Source organism: Bison bison, unplaced genomic scaffold (genome assembly GCF_000754665.1).
Source record: "Bison bison bison isolate TAMUID 2011002044 unplaced genomic scaffold, Bison_UMD1.0 scf7180017864326, whole genome shotgun sequence".
NCBI classification, from domain to species: domain Eukaryota; kingdom Metazoa; phylum Chordata; class Mammalia; order Artiodactyla; family Bovidae; genus Bison; species Bison bison.
In genome coordinates, this window is record NW_011494898.1 from 5387433 (window position 1) to 5406238 (window position 18806).

Consider the following 18806-nt stretch of genomic DNA (forward strand, 5'->3'; position numbering starts at 1 on the left):
CTTTTTGTCTAGGAATGTGTCTCATAAGTATTACCAACCGTCTCTATTATACTTTCAAGAAAACACTTTATCATCCTCTAATGTGTTGGCAATATGCAGACAGCAGTTGGTGAGTATATTCAACCAGATGTATCAGAAGCTCACAAGATTAGAAACATCTCCCAGAAATATTCTACTGTTTTCCTGTACCTCTGGTTCCAGTAGGAACTGAGGGCTTAAACCTGGAATCTCTTAACTGTGTTGCAGTGTCCTATGTACTGTGTAATGTTCCATATTCCTGACGTCTGCTCAACTTCACGCATCAGAAACAGTGACCAGGAAACTGCATTTGTCCAGAAGCTCTTCACCCACAGCAGGATAGGCAAAGTAACTCTGCTGCCGCGCCATTTATTCTTCAGCAGAGCAGGGGCTGGAATGAAGAGCCACTGAAAGCAGGTCCAAATACGTCACAGTCCTTTTCACCCAAATGTTGTGAAGATGCTCCTGACAACTCTCGGTTTGTATGTGCGTGGAATGAAACAAGAATGGGGATGAATGTATCTCTGAAAAATGTAGATAATGTCTTCAAATTTTGCATGTGGCTTTGGAATACACAATAACAGCTACCTTCTCTAACAGCTTGACCTTCTTGATTATATATATTTAAAATAAATTTACATCATTACGAATTTACTTCACGTCAAGTACAAGAGATGACTACGAAAGGGCGGCATCAAGATAAAGGAATTCAGTGATACTAAGATTTACTTGTAAATTCAAAATACTGAAGCAGTCGGCCTAAGGTGTGTTACGGATTGACACAGCACAATCAACTGTCAGAAGGCCACGGATTCACTACTGGCACAGCGGCCATCCGACTGACATCTCTGTGACTCATCCATGCTGTTGACAAAGAAACCTTTGTAGCTCTGTAGCATGTTAACCGAATTAATACTAAAGATTCATACTTACTCAAAGGTCAGCAAACTGAATGAACTTGGGTCGTTTCCACAGGCCAGTTTGCATATCATCAAAAAGCAATTAAGAAGGGAAGAACCAACTCCTTTAAGGAACTAGATAATTCCAGAATTGGGAATATAGATTAGATTTCAGTGTACAAGAAGATCCACAGGATACTGCCTTAAAAAAAAGATCAGTGAGTGGTTGACAGGAACCAAAATCAAGCAAGAGTACACCAGTTAGAATGAAAACACCTTACATGATAGCACAGTGACCAAACTGTATTATGTTAACAGCACACTGAAAATTTTACATTCACATCCATGTATTTTGTGAAGAAAATCTCTACATCTATTTCTATATAGGCAATCTAAAGAAAACTGTTATGATTTTGTTAGGAAAAGATGTTTCTGACTCCTAGCAGTATAATGGTTCCAGGTATTTAAAGAGGAAAAGAAATTTTAAGTAATCTGAAAAGTGAACTTTGTAAAGTCCTGGACTCATTACTTCAACTTTAAAGCACCTTCCATGGTCATTTGTACACGGCCTATGAAGATTAGTCAAAATCCAAACAACCTAATTCCTTCCCCACCCCTCCCCAGACACAACTTTAGAAACTGCTGTGGAAATCCAACCTTTAAAATGTAATACATAAACCTTGGCAGTGCTTTTCTTTCTCCTCTTCTCTGAAAGTGTGGGGGAACCTCATGTTATTATAGATCGAACTCTACTGCCAGCAGTGGAGGCCAAGGAGTCAGGGAAGCAGTGCAGAGGTTTAAGATATTCTTGGGCCAGGTGGTTACTTCTTTCCTTTCAGGTCGTCGTTTACCTTCCAGAGGACCAGTTCCATGCAGGCAGTTGCATTTTCACTGGAACTGTGACCTCCAAATAGAATAGGACAAAAAATAAAATGTTAGACATAGACAACTCCCTGTGAAGTTGCCCACGGATGGTCTCAAAACGGTCTTGAGTTTATAACAGAATCAACGCTGGCCACTTATCAATATATCACTATTTCACACCTAGAACCACCACTGGTTGCTTTAGAAATGTTTTACATAGATCTAATGGCAACCCACTCCAGTGTTCTTGCCTGGAGAATCCCAGGTACGGCGGAGCCTGGTGGGCTGCCGTCTATGGGGTCACACACAGTCAGATATGACTGAAGCGACTTAGCAGCAGCAGATGAACAAACATCTCCCTTTTTCTGAATACCCTGCCCTCAGTCACATGGTCACTGTGTTCCTATGATGGCATAGCACATCAGTACCTTCTCCATGAACCTCTTTTCCAGGGATATGCAACAGGAAAGTGACGGACACCGGTGGATGACAGATCTAACAAGAAGCCAGAAAGAGAGATTCTAGAAAAAATATACCTCCTAGACAGAGAGTGACCTTAGATATGAGATGACATGGGTTTAAAAAGCAGATGAAATCTGCCCAAAATACCAAGCCTACAAAATAATAAATGAGGTCTGAGATTGAGAAAAATCATATGGGCTACACTTGTAAAATGGTGTATTATTTTTGGTTTCCTTGGATTACTCTGAGAGAACTGTGGTGGTCTTTAACTTTGCTTTATATAGGGCATTTTTTGTTGTAAGATGAAATATTTTTGTGTCCATGCTCCCAGGTTGTTTTAAGCAGAACACATTATGAATTTTAGAATAGCATTTTTGGGGCATTTGAGATATGAATATTTTAAAGCAGATAATACAAAGATCCTGTGTAAGATGGTATTGGTGAGTGTCTAATAGACATAAAATGAAAGAATAAATACCACAAGATAAAATCTGGATTCTTGTACAATAAATGACATGATCAGAGGAGCATCTGTAGAAACAATAGCATTATAACATTTTAACATTCAGAAATTAACTTCCTTTTCTATCTTGTGCAACAGAGGGGCCTATATGGGTCTGCATGAAATGTACAGAGTAACTAACCTCCATTCCAAGTCAGACACATACCGCGTGCTTATGGCAATGCGACTAGCAGGATAGCTGGTAGCTGTACTTGTTGCATTTGGTGAGCCTGTTTAATGTTGGGCCTTTACATCAAAAATACCAAATGTAAAAAAGTTCTGAGAGCAAGATCTACCAATCCATTACAAAGCAGGTGCACGCATGATGAATCTGTTGCATTTAAGTTATACTTCCTTTTACAAAAAGCTCACTATTTACCTTGGGTGAGATAATCTGCGTGAGTGCTCAGTCACTTCAGTCTCGTCCGACTCTTTGCGACCCTGTGGACTGTAGCCTGCCAGGCTCCTCTGTCCATGGGATTCTCCAGGCAAGAATACTGGAGTGGGTTGCCATTTCCCCTCCTCCAGGGGATCTTCCCAACCTGGGGATGGAACTCACGACTCTCTACGTCTCCTGCATTTGGCAGGTGGGTTCTTTACCACTAGCGCCACTGAGATACCTTGGACCCAATCAATTTTAGATTCTCATTAGGTGTAATGAAAATCACATATGAAAAGAGGTACAGAGCAGCATTTAGGATGGAATTAGATCTCTGCACCAACAAAAGTTTTATGTATGAATTCCAAGGTCACCAGTCTGCCCCAACTGCTGTTTTGAGGCCTGTGGAATATCTAGGACTATGCCAGGCAGTGGGCATGGAACACATTTTTCTTAAACAGATACTTCGGGATTCTCTACCCTAGGAGAAAACCCACAGGGAAGTATTTCAAACAGGGGACCTTTACCATGACCCTCATGATGTATTCACTCCCGTCAGACTCAGGAGCTTGATATTTATCATGAACAAGCAGGCTCTTACCTTCATCCTGAATGACTCTCTGCAGGTAGTCAGCCACTAAACCCTTCAGGGATCTTCTGTGAGGCAAGCCTAGCGGATGAGGGAACAGAACTGTCGTGTCCACAACTGAAGTATGAATTAACTGTCAAATGAAAGAGAAAACCTCTTTAGAAATTCTTCCCAAAGAATAAGAAAACTGATGCAGCAACAGGAACTGAAGCAGCAGAAACAACACTGCAAAACCAAGGAACATGAGCAGTGATACCAGCTCAGTCACTAAGCACTACCTGGCTTATCTCACTACAAATTGCAGACTAACCCAGCACGGTCGATATTTCACTGTCCCCTTTTTACAGCCAGAGAAACTGAGGCTTGGAGAGGTTAAAGTTGCCTCAGCCAAGTTAGTACATTAGAAAGAAATCCAATCTCAGAGCCTGACTGCTGAGTCTACTTTCCTCCCAAGAGATCCCACTAGGAGTCAGCATGAGCTCAGAGGGATTCCTATAATTACTGGCTGGGAGGCAGCGGCCAGGGGTGAGTCAGGCTCCTCTCACCTTGGGACTCAACGGAGGGGGGCACACCTCACTCCAGTGCAAGTCCCATTTCAGTGGTTTATTTTGACTCTCTCTGGGGAGGGAGCATGGAAAAGGACTAGTCCCATCAAGGTTCAAATTCCCTGTGCTTTCACAGGGAAGAAGGGAGTCAAGTTTACAATAGGATGGATATGGGGGAGGGGGAACAGACCACAGAGTCCAGACAGTCAGGTACCATTTGCATTCCTCATTCGAAGAGCTGTAATTTAAAGAGGCGTAAAAGAAGGTTAGCCTCAGGACAAGTCATTTAAAGACTGATCAAGAAGAAAAAGGCTGGAAATTTAATGTTTAACACCTATGATGCCCTGTCCAGAAACACTATAGATTCTCACTTAATGTATCGGTCACCTCTTAGACACTGTACCTGGCTGCAAAGGACGGAGCAAAAATATAAGGTAGTTGTGGAAACAAAAAAAAGAGACATCTATGAGTAATCTGGAAGGAAAAAACAGACTGATTACAAGGAATAAAGAAACATTGAAATTTTCTAGTCTTGGAGGCAGATGAAATAACAGTTCCTAGAAAATGAGAAGCAGGAAAGTCACAGTGAGAAACTGTTTGAGAGGTGCTGTCTCTGAGGTGACAGAGGGACATGTCTGTGAAGACCTTTCCAACAGAAAGCTTATATCCCACGTCTCTGCCCACACTTGGGTGGGGTGTGGTGGGAGGACATTCCGTCTCCTCCATCACGTGCACACAACGGTGCTGTGGGAAGCGACTATACTATGGTGCCAGCTTTGCAGAGAAAGAGGGGGCATTCACTCAGGAGAATTAAAGAAGCCTGCTTGTGTTCTGGCACTAAAGAAGAACTAACCCTTCTCTGCGTGAAGGTTAGGTCCTGGGGTGGCTGAAACAGTCACGGTCCCCAGCGTTGCAGAGCTTCATTGTGCAATGTGGTGGCCACGAGCCGCGTGCAACTATTGCAGTTAAGAAACTGAAAAAATCATTCTCTCAATCAGACATTTGATATCTCTGATGTCCAATATCCCCTGAAGGAGGACATGGCAACCCACTCCAGTATTCTAGCCTGGAGAACCCCACGGACAGAGGAGCCTGGCGGGCTACAGTCCATAGGTTGCAAAGAATCGGACACAACTGATATCCCCCATCTTGGATAGTTAAAATAATGCAAAGTTGTATCGCAGGGCACTGTTCTAGGCCAGGGAAAGCCAACAACCCTTTCTTCAAGTCCCAAATTATAGATAGCTTAGGCGTGCAGCCCTCACCACCTCTGTTACTCAACAGCAACTACTCAACAATGCCCTTGTAGTGTGAAAGCACAACAGAAAATGTATCAGTGAATGGGTGTGACGGTTCTGTTCCAATAAAAATGTTTGCAAAAACAGGTGGCTGGCATGAGCCATAGAGTGCGAACTCCTAGAACATGGAGCAAAAAACAGACCATTTTAATCCAGAGGTATATTAAAGGGGAGATCTTCAGCTCTATCAGGCCAAGTAAAATGAGCTTATCTTTGATGTTAAGCCTACCTATAAGGCCTACCTGACTTAACATGAAAAAGCATTTTCCAGGATGTGACTATAACAACTTGTTAGATCAACTCAGTCTTATCTATTTGGATATTAATCAAAGATCATGTCAAAACAAACAATGATTTTGGCTTTATCACAGTTGATGGACTTTCTGATCTTGATTAGCCACATGACTTGGGCTCTCTTACACTGCTTTTGGTTTACCATAGTTGGACAGTGTCATTGGCACAGACAGTGATTCTTGTCTTCCTTGTCAAAAAAGGGGAAATCAAGCATGAGTGATGACACACCGATAATGACTACCAGGCTAACACGAGGTTTGTAAGAAGGTGAGCCTGTAACTCCTTACCTTAAGCGCATAGAGACTGTGTTCAAAGCTATGTCCAATTAGTATAGTGTCAGCACTGAAGAGGTTCAGTAAGATGGCCTGCACATCACGGACTGAGGTCTTCATGTTCTTCAAGTCGTCTTCAGCTACACCAGAAAACCTGCCCCAATAAGATGCACAATGCATGTAAGTAAAGAATGCAGCTCAGTAGATTTCATCAGTTACAGTTAGACTACATTACTGACTCAATAAGACAAACATTTGCTGATCAGAACAAAGATCTTATTGTATGACTGTCAACTACCCCTTTATTAGGTTATATTGGTATAACTTGGCAAAATTTATACTTTGGATCAATCATGTAAGGCTGGAGGAGACATTATTACAAGCTGATAAAGCTCCTTTGTGAACTCTTATCTTTGTATAATCTGAGTCTTGTCAATTACAATTTAGTAAAGTTAGCCTATCTACGTTAAGACCAAGCTAAAGATGAAACATGGGGAACATGGAAAAGCAAATGGAGCCCTAAGCAGAGTCTAGACAACTTAAGTTTGAACTATGCTATGTTTCTGCCATTTACTTATTATATTTGACTTTCAACAAGTTACTTAACCTTCTGGTTTCAGTTTTCTCATCTGTAAAGTAGGATTAACTACCAATCTTAATGGCTTAGGATGAATTGAGAGACTGGCATTGCCATATATACACTACTACTATGTGTATTGCTTCCCTGGTGGCACAGACGGTAAAGCGTCTGCCTGCAATGTGGGAGACCCAGGTTCAATCCCTGGGTTGGGAAGATCCCCTGGAGAAGGAAATGGCACCCCACTCCAGTACTCTTGCCTGGAAAATCCCATGGACTGAGGAGCCTGGTAGGCTACAGTCCATGGGGTCACAAAGAGTCGGACACAACTGGGTGACTTCACTTTCACTTTTCAATGGCTTAGGAGAATCTAGTGAAAATGTATGCATACAGTGAAAACTACATGCATAAACCTGACTATCCTCATGGTTTTCATGAAGCACATACTAAATAAGTATTCTGAAACATGGCTATTGCTGTGCCTTAGTGCAGAGTAGGAGAAAAGAAAAATACTGCAAAGGTATTTTCAGCTTAAGCCATATGTTAATATTATTGTCTCCTATAAGGAAAAAAAGACAGCTGGCTCCATCATCTGGCTTAATTAAGGAATGTGATTCATAGTCAAATATTTGGATTAAGAGGAAATGATCATGGATAGAGTACCTGGATTTGTTTTAAAGCAGTTATTAAAAAATGTCATCCATTGAATCCTTTTGACCTTTTAAGATTTGAAAGTTCTTTTGTTTTTAATGCAAGCCCTTCAATTCTCATTTTGCTGCTGTGACTATCAGTAATTACCAAAACATTTCCTGACTTGTTCCAAAAAGGAGCTAGAAAAGATTACATTAAATCCACGAAAGAACAAGAACCAATAAGAGTACAATAAATATAGTATGATTTTTTTTGCCAATTATAACTCAATAAAGTTTAAAAAAAGTAAAATAGATGGGGCTATTAGGATATGGCCAAAATGAGTAGGAAAAAAACAGCAAATGAGGTAAGGAGAAAGATTAGTAACAAAATGCATTTTCTGGTAACAGGAACTTTTATTGAGTTTTTATGTATACAAACATTTTTATGAATGTGAGGGAATTTGCTAGAGTGCTTGTTAGCAGAATTCTCTGTAATTATTCTCAAAGCTTATCACAACTTTTAATTCACTCCCATTTTGCCTTGTTGTGCTCCAAAATTATGGACATACACACACAAATTGTGTAATATATGTACTATATACTATATAGTGTGTATAATACATATATGGGCTTCCCCAGGCTCAGCGGTAAAGAATCTATGTGTATGTGTATAAAGTCATATTTGTTCACATACATGTATACATGTGTGTATTTATTTACATATACATATACAAATGTGTACACACAAACGCTGTGTTGTGCTGTGCTTAGTTGCTCGGTTGTGTGTGACTCTTTGTGACCCCATGAGTGTAGCCCACCAGGCTCCTCTGTCCGTGGGATTGTCCAGTAAGGAATACTGGAGTGGGTTGCCATGCCCTCCTGCAGGGGATCTTCCCAACCCAGAGATCGACCCAGGTTTCCCGCATTGCAGGTGGATTCTTTACCGTCTGAGCCACCAGGAAAGCCCAAGAATACTGGAGTGGGTACACACACACATACAAGACATACTTAAGTACCATTGGAAAATTCGTTATTTAAAGAAAACTGAATAAATACAATCATATCAGTAATTAACACTTCTAAATTTTCATTCTAGAATAAGATCAGTGTCTTCTATTTTATATTTAAATACATATATGTGTTATGTCATATGGCTTGTATGCCTTTAGAAAATTCAATTCAGTTAATCAATGATATTATTGGGTGTTTTATATGAGGTTTTTAAAAATTAAAGGCATATCTTATACTATCTCAAGTTACCCTTGAGTTTGGATCAGAAACATGCCATACTTCAGTAATAATAAAATAGAATTTGCACTGAACCAGTGTTCTGCATGCTGTATAAAAGCTGTGTATACTCAGCGACATGTCTACAGGATTACAGAAATTTTCACCTAATGGGAAGAGCATAGCATGATATTTTCAGAAGAAACCTATTAATGGTTAAAAGAATAAATGAATGAATGGTTTATTCAATATTTTTGCCTCTCTCTCTAGCCTTCTACCGACTGCTCCAACATGTAAACACCATGAGGGTATAAGCCCATATCTCTTATTTAAAGAGTTACCCAGGGCTTAATACAGTGCCTGCATAATTTTAGCAAGGAATTCAACAGAACATGAATAACTTTGAATAAATAAATTAAAATAGTGTAGCTCATGCTCTAAAGTTGACTCCAGTAAAGGTACCTAGGCTAAAACTTAAACTACATGTTGAATGTTCTATAATTTGAAAAATAAACCCCTTGTATAATGCATACCTAGTGTTATAGTCAATGACCTCTTCATCTGGTTTCACAAATGTGTCATAGACCACCTGGAGGCTGGGATCCACCACTGTTACTCGAGTAGGTTCCAAGCCTTTGGCTGTATAGCACTATAAAGGCAGAGATATTAAATTTATACACCACACTGAGTAAACCCACTTTAACATCTTAGATATAATAAAGGAATATTTCTAACTAAAATACACAATTTCATCCTGTCGTTCAGTTTTGCCAACAAAAGCCAGTGAGTGGATCTGACAGTCATATCAAAGATGTTCCAAGTTTTAATTTTTTTCCCTCAATGTTAGTAATATTTCTGCTAATAAAATAATTTCATTTTCTTGGCTTAGGCTTTACCAGTATTTTCATTAGAGATCAATGCTATCCAATAGAAACCTCTGTGAAGATGAAATGTTCTATTTCTGTCCTGCCCAATAGGGTAGCCACCGGCCACAAGGGGCTACTGAGTATTTGAAATATGGCTAGAATGACTGAAGAACTGAATTTTCAACTTAATTACATTTTTACTGAAGTTAACATTGTTGTATAACATTACGTAAACTTCATGTATACAACATTGTACGTTGACTTCTGTATAGACTACAGTGCACTTCAGCACCGAAATGTTGTTTTCACCTTCACCAGACAGTTGAGCCCCTTACCCATCTTTTCCTCCCCTGCTTTCCCTCTGGTAGCGGCTACACTGTTCACTACATCTATGTGTTTGTTTGCTAGTGGATGTCATACTGGACAACACAGTTATAAACCTCGTTGAGTGGGGAAAAAAAAATCCAAACTATGGTTACATAAACCTGGCACCATAGAGGACAACATGGTAATGAAATCTGATTTCTAAGCCAGAAGCAGCTTTAACTGTCTCCGATTAAAAACCTAAGTTTGAAACTGTATGTTGCTCTTCTATAATTATAGTACACAAATCTGCTCCCCAAATATGCCACAAGGAATAAAAATTTTATGTTTTGTTAAAGATGACTGTCCACATGATGTCTGACACATACAAAGCACTCTGTCATATATCAGTGTATCGGATTCTCACCATCACTGGGGGATTATCATTAACCTCATAATTGACAGATCAGATCATCCAGGACTTGCCTGATAAGCCGTGGAGCTTCCCAGCTCTCAGATTCCAAGTTCTGCTTTCCCCCTACTATTTAGTACTGATTCTCATATAAAAGAAGATAAATCCCTATAAATATTTTACTGTCTCTATAAACAACAGTTTGTTAAAAATTAAAGCTTTTATAATGATTTGGGGCAGGGAAGGCGATGGCACCCCACTCCAGTACTCTTGCCTGGAAAATCCCATGGATGGAGGAGCCCGGTGGGCTGCAGTCCATGGGGTCGCAAAGAGTCAGACACAACTGAGTGACTTCACTTTCACTTTTCACTTTCCTGCACCGGAGAAGGAAATGGCAACCCACTCCAGTGTTCTTGCCTGGAGAATCCCAGGGACGGGGGAGCCTGGTGGGCTGCTGTCTATGGGGTTGCACAGAATCGGACACAACTGAAGCGACTTAGCAGCAGCAACGGTTTGGGGGATAACAGCAGTGTTAATAACACTTTCCACCCGTGTAATTTCAGCAATGTAATGAGTAGAACAAGCAGTGATTATGTATAAAAAGAATCAATAGGTAATAGAAAAAGGATCATAGGCCAACTCCTGGCTCCATCGCTAAGTGCAGAAAGTGAAGTCGCTCAGCCGAGTCGGACTCTTTGCGACCCCATGGACTGTAGCCTGCCAGGGTCCTCCGTCCACAGGATTTTCCAGGCAAGGGTACCAGCGTGGGTTGCCATTGCCTTCTCCAGGGGATCTTTAAGACCCAGGGATCAAACCCGGGTCTCCCGTACAACCAGCAGATGCTTTCCCATCTGAGCCACCGGGGAAGCCCTAGTGCCTAGCCCTAAGTGCTGGGACCCAGCCAAGTCACTTAATTCTTTTTCAGCTACAGTTGCTTCACCCAAAACATGTGAACAGCATTGCAGAGCTATGTGGGACTGAGAGAGAAAGCCTGGGAAAGTTCCTTACACACATATACATGAGGTAAAACGTACAACCAACGTACCACCTCACAGCTCACGGCAAACACACGGGGATTCCTGTCGAGGGCTGGGAACTTGACCAACGTCTTCACAAAGCCCCCTAGGTTTTCTTTTTGGTTATGAACATGATGCTGCAACAAACATTGCCAAATAAGTTACCGTGTATTTTGGCAAGAGGAATTAAGCTCATAAAAATTTCACCACCTGAAAATCAGTGAATTAATAATAGACCAAATGTTCGTCGATCCTCTAGGTCTGTGCAGCAGACAGCAACTCTGGTTCTGACACAAATAGAATTCTGGGCAACAAGCCCTACCTTGGCGACCTGACACCCGGGGGATCCAAGAACACCTTTGCAACAGCTGTACCACCTTCCTAAGCCACCAAGGACTGCACACAAAAAAGAAAAATCAAATGAGCAAGCTTGACAAGGCAGAGTGGCTAACTCCCAGAGCATCTTACCCTCAAAGAGTATTAAGACTTTACCATGCAAATGATCTGATGTAAGGTCTAAAACCTGTATAGTTATTTTGTACAGTTACTTTTCTAGCTATTATGTAACAAACAGGAAAAACTGACTCCAGGAAGCAGAATTCTCAGGGGTTGCATTTTTTGGGGTTTTTTGGCTGCACTGGGTCTTAGGTGTGGCACACAGGATCTTCACTGCATCACGCGGGATCTTTTCCACAGGGCACATGGATCTCTAGTTGTGGCACACGGGCTCAGTAGTTGTGGTGCCTGGGCTTAGGTCTCTGACCAGGATCAAACCCCAGTCTGCTGCATTGTAAGGCAGATTCTTTACCACTGGGCCAACAGGGAAGTTGCCAGGGGTTGGATTCTGAGGGCGAGTTATAACTGCACATGTCCTGAATGCCTTCCTCCCCTTCTTCCCTTCGCTCCCCTATCATTTGTCCTGATCTTCAGCTCCTTGCCTAGTGTCCCTTCTTTACCCTGCTTAACTCTACCTCAGCCATCCTCTCTAAATTCTACTCTCTTTCTCTCTTTGCTGGAACCCTGTGGTGGCCCCAACCACCAGCCTCTCCCTTTCTGTATCTGAGTTGTTGATCTGACCCAAGAAACATCACCCAGTTACACGGCCTGAGACCATAACACAGATGCTGTCCCCAACCCTGGCAGGACCTCCAAAATCCCAACATTCTCTTCTTCCACTCCTTTGGCCAGACACTTTGCACATCCTCACAGCAACAATGCCAAGCCTTCCTCTCTCTCCTTTTTCTCTCTCTCCAATCTTCCATATCACCCGCACCCTTATCCACCCAAGCCCTTCTTCCCTCTGGCCCAAGGAAATGTTCCCCCAACTGTTCCCTATAACCCCCTCTGCCTACAGTGATTTCTGTACCAGTTTTTCTATAAAATGCGGTTAGTTTAAATGTGCTTCTTCAAGCACATTCTCATTACATTACTTTCCTCAAATGCTTCATTTGTACATTACAAATCAAATGCAGATTTCTCATGCTGGCACTTCTGGCTTACTTATCCAATTTTGATATCTTACAGCTTTATCTTATCTTCTCCCGAGATGAGAAAGAGAGCCAAGAACCAGTGTTAACAGAGCACAGCTTGTAAGCCAGGACGTGGGCACATCAGCTCACTAAACTGCCACGCAAAGCTCTTTCTATGAATGTGGAAACAAAAGCTCAGAGAGCTTCAGAAGCCTGCCCAAGGTCTCAGAGAAAGTAAGTGATAAAACAGACCCAAATCTCAGGTCCACCAGCTCCGAAGGCCCCTCCTGTTCATGACGTCGTGTGCTCTAGTGATCCCCTCCTGTTCATGACGTCGTGTGCTCTAGTGATCCCCTCCTGTTCATGATGTTGTGTGCTCTAGTGATCCCCTCCTGTTCATGACGTCGTGTGCTCTAGGGCTCCCACCCAGCCGCAGTCTGCTACTCTTATTCTCTGCAGTGTCTTCCTCTTTTTCCTCCCTTTTGGAATCTACAGTCCCCCCTACCTTCTAAAGCTAATCCCAAACACTCAGGTCAAATTTAAGTTTACTTAATCTTTACTTTGGTATTTAGTCTTTACTTTGTTGTTGGTCAGTTGCTAAGTCATGTCCGACTGTTGCAAACCCACTGTAGCCTGCCAGGCTCCTCTGTCCATGGGATTTCGCAGACAAGAATACTAGAATGGGTTGCCATTTCTTTCTCCAGGGGATCTGCCCAACCCAGGGATCAAACCCTCGTCTCCTACATTGGCAGGTGGATTCTTTACCACTAAGCCAGCTGGGAATCTTCACTATATTATTTATTCTTATATTTCTTCTGTAATACAATCATATCCACTGTTCCTCTCTACTTCCTCTGCCCTACTTTTATTCGTACCACTTATTATGATAATAGCATTTCTACTCGTGTCTGTATCTACACAAATGATTCATCTGTTCACCGTCTATCCAAATAGCTACCTACAGCCTGTACCAAGCTAAGTGACAGCCTGACGATGGGGAGAAAAAAAGAGGGATGGACCCTCCAAAACCTTGCAGTCTTTCAGGCACAGCAGATAAATTACTAAATCATTACAAAATGCAGTCATGTGCTACCAAAGCCACTGACAGCATGTTGTGATAGAAGAGGGACAACCTATTTATTTTTACCTTTTATTAGAGTACAGTTGCTTTACAGTGTTGGGCTAGCACATCTGCTGCACAGCAAAGTGAATCAGTTATATGTATACATATATTCCCTCTTTTTAGATTTCCTTCCCAGGAAATAGTAAAGGACAGGAAAGCCTGGTGTGCAGCTGTCCATGGGGTCACAAAGATTCGGACATGACTTAGCGACTGATCAACAACAAACGATGAAAGGAAACCAGCTGTGCGAAAGGGACAGGAGACAGCAGGTTAGAAGGTACCTTTCGAGGTGGCCAGTGTGGCATGAAGATAACCATGGAAAGGGTACAAGATCTGGCAGCGGAGTAGAGGTCAAATCTGGCAGGGTTGACAAAGTTCCTGAAGAACGTTCATGAAAGCAGAGGAGTGAGGTAAACAGAACTGTGATGTAAAAATTATTCTCGGGGTTGCTGGGTGAGAAATAGACTGGGGAGGGGTGGTGAAGACCGGAAAAGGCATAACAGATGGAGTGAGCCTAGAAGGACGCTGCAGCAGTTTAGGATGGAAGTGAGGGTGGTGTGGTTCTGGCAGGGGCAGCGGGGGTGGGGGGGCAGAAGAGATGCTTCTGAGGTAGAGTAAGTGGGATGTGGCCACTCTGAGATGAGAGGGCTCACCAGGGGATTCCCTGGCGGCCCAGTGGTTAGGACTCAGCTGTGGCCCCAGGGTTTAATCCCCAGTCAGAGAACTAAGATCCCACAAGCCACGTGGCACAAAGAAAAACCCCTGCATTCTAAACAGATGGATGGATAAATAAATAAAAATGTTAAAAGAAAGAGTGTGCCAGAGGGAGATGATGATGACCGTGCCCAGGTTTTTTGGTTCGAGTAGGAAAAATCACCATCTGAGGGGGCTGTTGGGAGTTTACTGTGCTGCAGGGGAAAATGGGGGCCAGGCTGGGGAATCAAGTGTGTGTCCCTTCTCTCTCAGGGCGGGGTGGGGCAAGGAACTGAAGCTATTAGCAACAAAATTACTCTAATGCTGGCCTGTGAGAAGTGGGTAAAGTCAACAGGTAACTGCCTGATATGTATGGTAAGCTCAGGTGTGACTCTTTGTGACCCTATGGACTATAGCCTACCAGGCTCCTCTGTCCATGGGACTCTCCAAGCAAGAATGCTGGAGTGGGTTGCCATTTCCCCTCCTCCAGGGGACCTTCCCAACCCACGGATGGAACCCAAGTCTCTTATGCCTCCTTCATTGGCAGGAGGATTCTTTACTGCTAGCGCCACCTGGCAAGCCCCAGCAGCTTGAATTGAGGTCCTAAAAGGGCAGAAGAGTAGTCACAGACATGCCTCTTGAGCCAGCAAGCTCCAGCTAAGTTAAGAAGTGATGCTCAGAAGTGGGTGTGTACAATGGAAACTTCATAATCAACAGTTTCTCTCTACCAGGTTGTATTTTAAAATACATATTGAAATGAATATCCCACCTTTCTACTGATTTGGCACCGGCTCAGCTTGTCAAATAAATGAAACAGAACCAGATACTCACCTTTATGACTCAACACTCGGCCAAAATGGTAGTGACATTCCTCTGTCCTGCTGTGTCTGCCTGTAGAAGTCACACCGTAGATCTTCCCACATCGACAGCAGGTCTTCCTAGAAGCTAGAACAGGAGAATTGTTCCTGAAGAGATGGCAGGAAAAACGAGGACCTGAGTGCAGGGCCTTGCCTCTGCATTCCTGATCCTGGCGTGAGCACAGACTCAGCATGATCATGAAGCACCAGGGAAAGAACAGGACTGTGTGAAGGAGTGCTTACAGCTGAGCCATCTCCTGCATCAGGAATAACATGGCTCAGAAGAGGCCTTCTCCTGACTCCAGAGTCAACCCTCCACCAGGCAGTTGTGGTTGCAGCACCACAACCTGACTGTCACCAGCTTGAATTGTCATCTACTCTAGTACATAGTTGGAGAAGGGAATGGCTTCCTACTCCAGGATTCCTGCCTGGGAATTCCATGGGGCTACAGTCCATGGGGTCGCACAGTCGGACATGACTGAGCGAATTTCACTTTCACTAGTACACAGTAACTCCTGAATTAGGACCCGTGCTTTCCTTTTAGACACAGAGATCTGTTTGTTTAAGTCACTGAGAGTATATCTGGGCTTTTTCACTAGACCCATTTCTGTCTTAATTTTCTTGCTCATGTTCATGTGACGTGTGGGACCTTAGATCCGCAAGCAGGGCTCAAACCCGAACACCCAGCACTGGACGGCCACGGAAGTCCCTGGACCCATTTATGAATACTTGTTTTTCATTAATGACCCTCAAGCTGGCTCTGATGGCGATGATGATGGTGACAACTCTTATGTGAGTGCCTTTTATGAGATTATGAAGCAAGCACTGTGCCAAGCAGCTCAGCTGCACAGTTTTAACGGACTCTCATGAACCCGACGGGGGTAGCGACCGTCATCTCATTATTCAGAGGCTGGGAGGGTCACTTGTGACTGATTCAACATCCCGGCCCAGATCTGCCCGACGTCCTCCTTCAGAGTCCAGGTTCTTAACCGTTAAGTGTACTGCCTTCCAATGAGAGGATTTAAAGAGAAGGTAAAACAAATGGTGAAAATAATCCCAAGACACAAGTTCCAAAGACATAAAAGATGAAGATAAATATCTTCTAACCAATGAAAAATATTTATATAAGTGCATTTCAAACTCTGATGGACCTAAGATTTGACAGTTGTGTTAATATTAAATACTCCCTTGCTCTCTCTTTTTTGCAAGGGGAGGAAATAGGTATAAATACATTAAGTATGGAGAAAATATTTGGAGAAAATATAAAATAATAGGAGTAATTGTAAGTCTTTTTATAAGAATTCCTAGTGAAAGGGTACGAAGTATACAGAATACAGCACTGCCTACATATGTACAGGGATACACATGAAGCAGAAGCGTCAGTCAGACTCCTTGGGTTCAAATCCTGGTTCTCCCACTTACTTTCTGAGTGAACTCTGAAATAATTTGACCTCCCTAACCCTTAGTTTCCTCACTGGTATAAAGGGAGGTGGTAATAGCACATACCTGAAAATGGTTACTAAGAAGACTTAGTAAAATTGATTAGGTACATAAAGCACTTAGAGACTAGGAACAAAATGAAACAGAAAAGGGAAATCAAACGAAAGGCAGTCATGTTTCTACCTGCAGTTTAATGATGCTGGCCACAATTCTTGTGTTCATCGGAAAATATCAGAACACTGGGACTCTTATGGCTCCAGTCTCAGTACACAGAAAGGGTAATTTTCAGATCCATATACTTACGATCATTTACACGAGTTTTTGTCATGCCTGGGTTTAAAAGAATACTCCCTGGTTTTTCAGGGTTGGGCTGGGGGTAGTTATTTTCTCGTAACTGTTCTTCAGTTAGAAGGTAGTCTTTAAGATGTCTGTAGAGCATAATTCCTGTGAGTCCTAAGAGAAAAAGAAAAGCCATTCAATACAATTTAAATAGCATTTTTTTCCTTTTTTTAAGAGATGGTAAGGTTAGAGTCTGTCAACCCTTTTGGATATGAAATAGCAGAATTCTGATTAACTTAAGTAAGATGATAGCCTCAAAGAGTCCACGTCTTTATATCCTTTAACAACAACAACAAATCAATATTGTTCCCTGGACCACGTGATGTCCTAAGCTTTGGGAAGCAGATGGTAAAGTAAGAATTACATCAGTAATAGCTGGTGCATATTAAATACACCAAAACCCATTCTAAGGACACTGATTACACTTTACACTAGAGACTTCCTTGGTTGGTCCTGTGCTTAAGACTGCACTCTCGGTACAGTGGGTGTGGATTCAATCCCTGGTAGGCGAGACTAGGATCCTGCACGCCTGCCACGAGGCACAGCCAAAAAATGAAAAAAAAAAAAAAAAAGTGGAATCTAAATAAATAAAAATAAACTTTATATTAACCCAGAACGGCATGTGAACTGACTTCATTTTTACAGATGAGTTAAATGAGGTTCAGAAAAGTCATGACACGTGACCGAGTCACACAGCACAGTTGGCACACCTAGGTTTTCTGGCTTGAAATCTTAACAATTCTTAATATTTACTCAGATAAGAATAGTACAAAAGCTTATAAGCAGGAGATAGTGGGGAAAATGATGACTCTCACAAGGGCAAAAGAGTTCAAGTTCAAAAAGAATCTCTTTCCAACATCAGTAACCCAGTCCCAGATGCCCTCACTCTAATGAACTTTCAAGGTTACTCTATTTCTAAAAACTCTAGCAGAATTTACTAGACACTCTTTAGCAAACTCTTTTAAAAGTTGCTTTAAATCCTTTTGTTATGAAAAGGACTGGGAGATTCTAAAAGCATCAACATTCTTTCAATCCTTACATAGGAGACATTTTTTTAAAGAGAAGCACAGCCATCTGTTTTAATAAAAACACAACCAAATTCAAATATTTTCTCTACCTTCTTTCTTATTCTAAATTCAGATTTTGAAACTGTATTCAGACCTACTGATCGGAATCTGCATTTTTAAGAAGATTTCCAGGTATTCCAATGCAGGTACAATTTGAAAATTTAAGCAGCACTACTTACTAACTAGACATACATTAACTACAAAAAAAAAAAAAAAAAGTTGAGAATTCAACCCAAATATTATTTAAAAGTCCACTTTTTCATCCCCAATTTATACTAATTTTTAAAAAGGATATACATGTACAAAGTATGCAGTTGATCCTTCATAATAATTTAAAAGCTGTAGTAAACCAAATTTACTTTCCCTTTAAAGTCACAATTACAAAGGCGTATCATTATCACAGTAAGCTTACCATTTTTCGTTTCATTCTTTTTCAATCCAGTTGTCTTATTATCGTTATTGCTTCCAGACGTATCTAAAACACACAGGATCTTTTCTCCTGAGATGATGAATTACTTTTGTCTACTTCATAAAAACATACAGAACATAAAAATGTCTCTAGTGTAGTAAGATATTTCTTTTCATTTTAAAACATCCACCAGCCTGTGAGAACAAACATCTTCAGAATCAATTCCAAACTGGGAAAAAGTTAAATCTACTCAA

At 41.7% G+C, this 18806-nt stretch overlaps 1 protein-coding gene across 1 annotated transcript in view; it reads right to left on the minus strand.

Moving 5' to 3' along the window:
• Positions 1–3287: 3287 nt before the first annotated feature.
• The window catches only part of LOC104998256 (putative exonuclease GOR-like protein), a 36406-nt gene continuing 20887 nt past the window's right edge, over positions 3288–18806 (minus strand). The window contains exons 8-14 of the mRNA XM_010853336.1: positions 18556–18665; positions 17041–17190; positions 15272–15385; positions 11478–11551; positions 9092–9207; positions 6138–6276; positions 3288–3846 (exon numbers count right to left, since the gene is read on the minus strand). Coding sequence (XP_010851638.1) covers positions 3601–3846; positions 6138–6276; positions 9092–9207; positions 11478–11551; positions 15272–15385; positions 17041–17176 — 825 coding nt within the window. The 5' untranslated portion in view covers positions 17177–17190; positions 18556–18665 and the 3' untranslated portion in view covers positions 3288–3600. The remainder of the gene's footprint in view (positions 3847–6137; positions 6277–9091; positions 9208–11477; positions 11552–15271; positions 15386–17040; positions 17191–18555; positions 18666–18806) is intronic.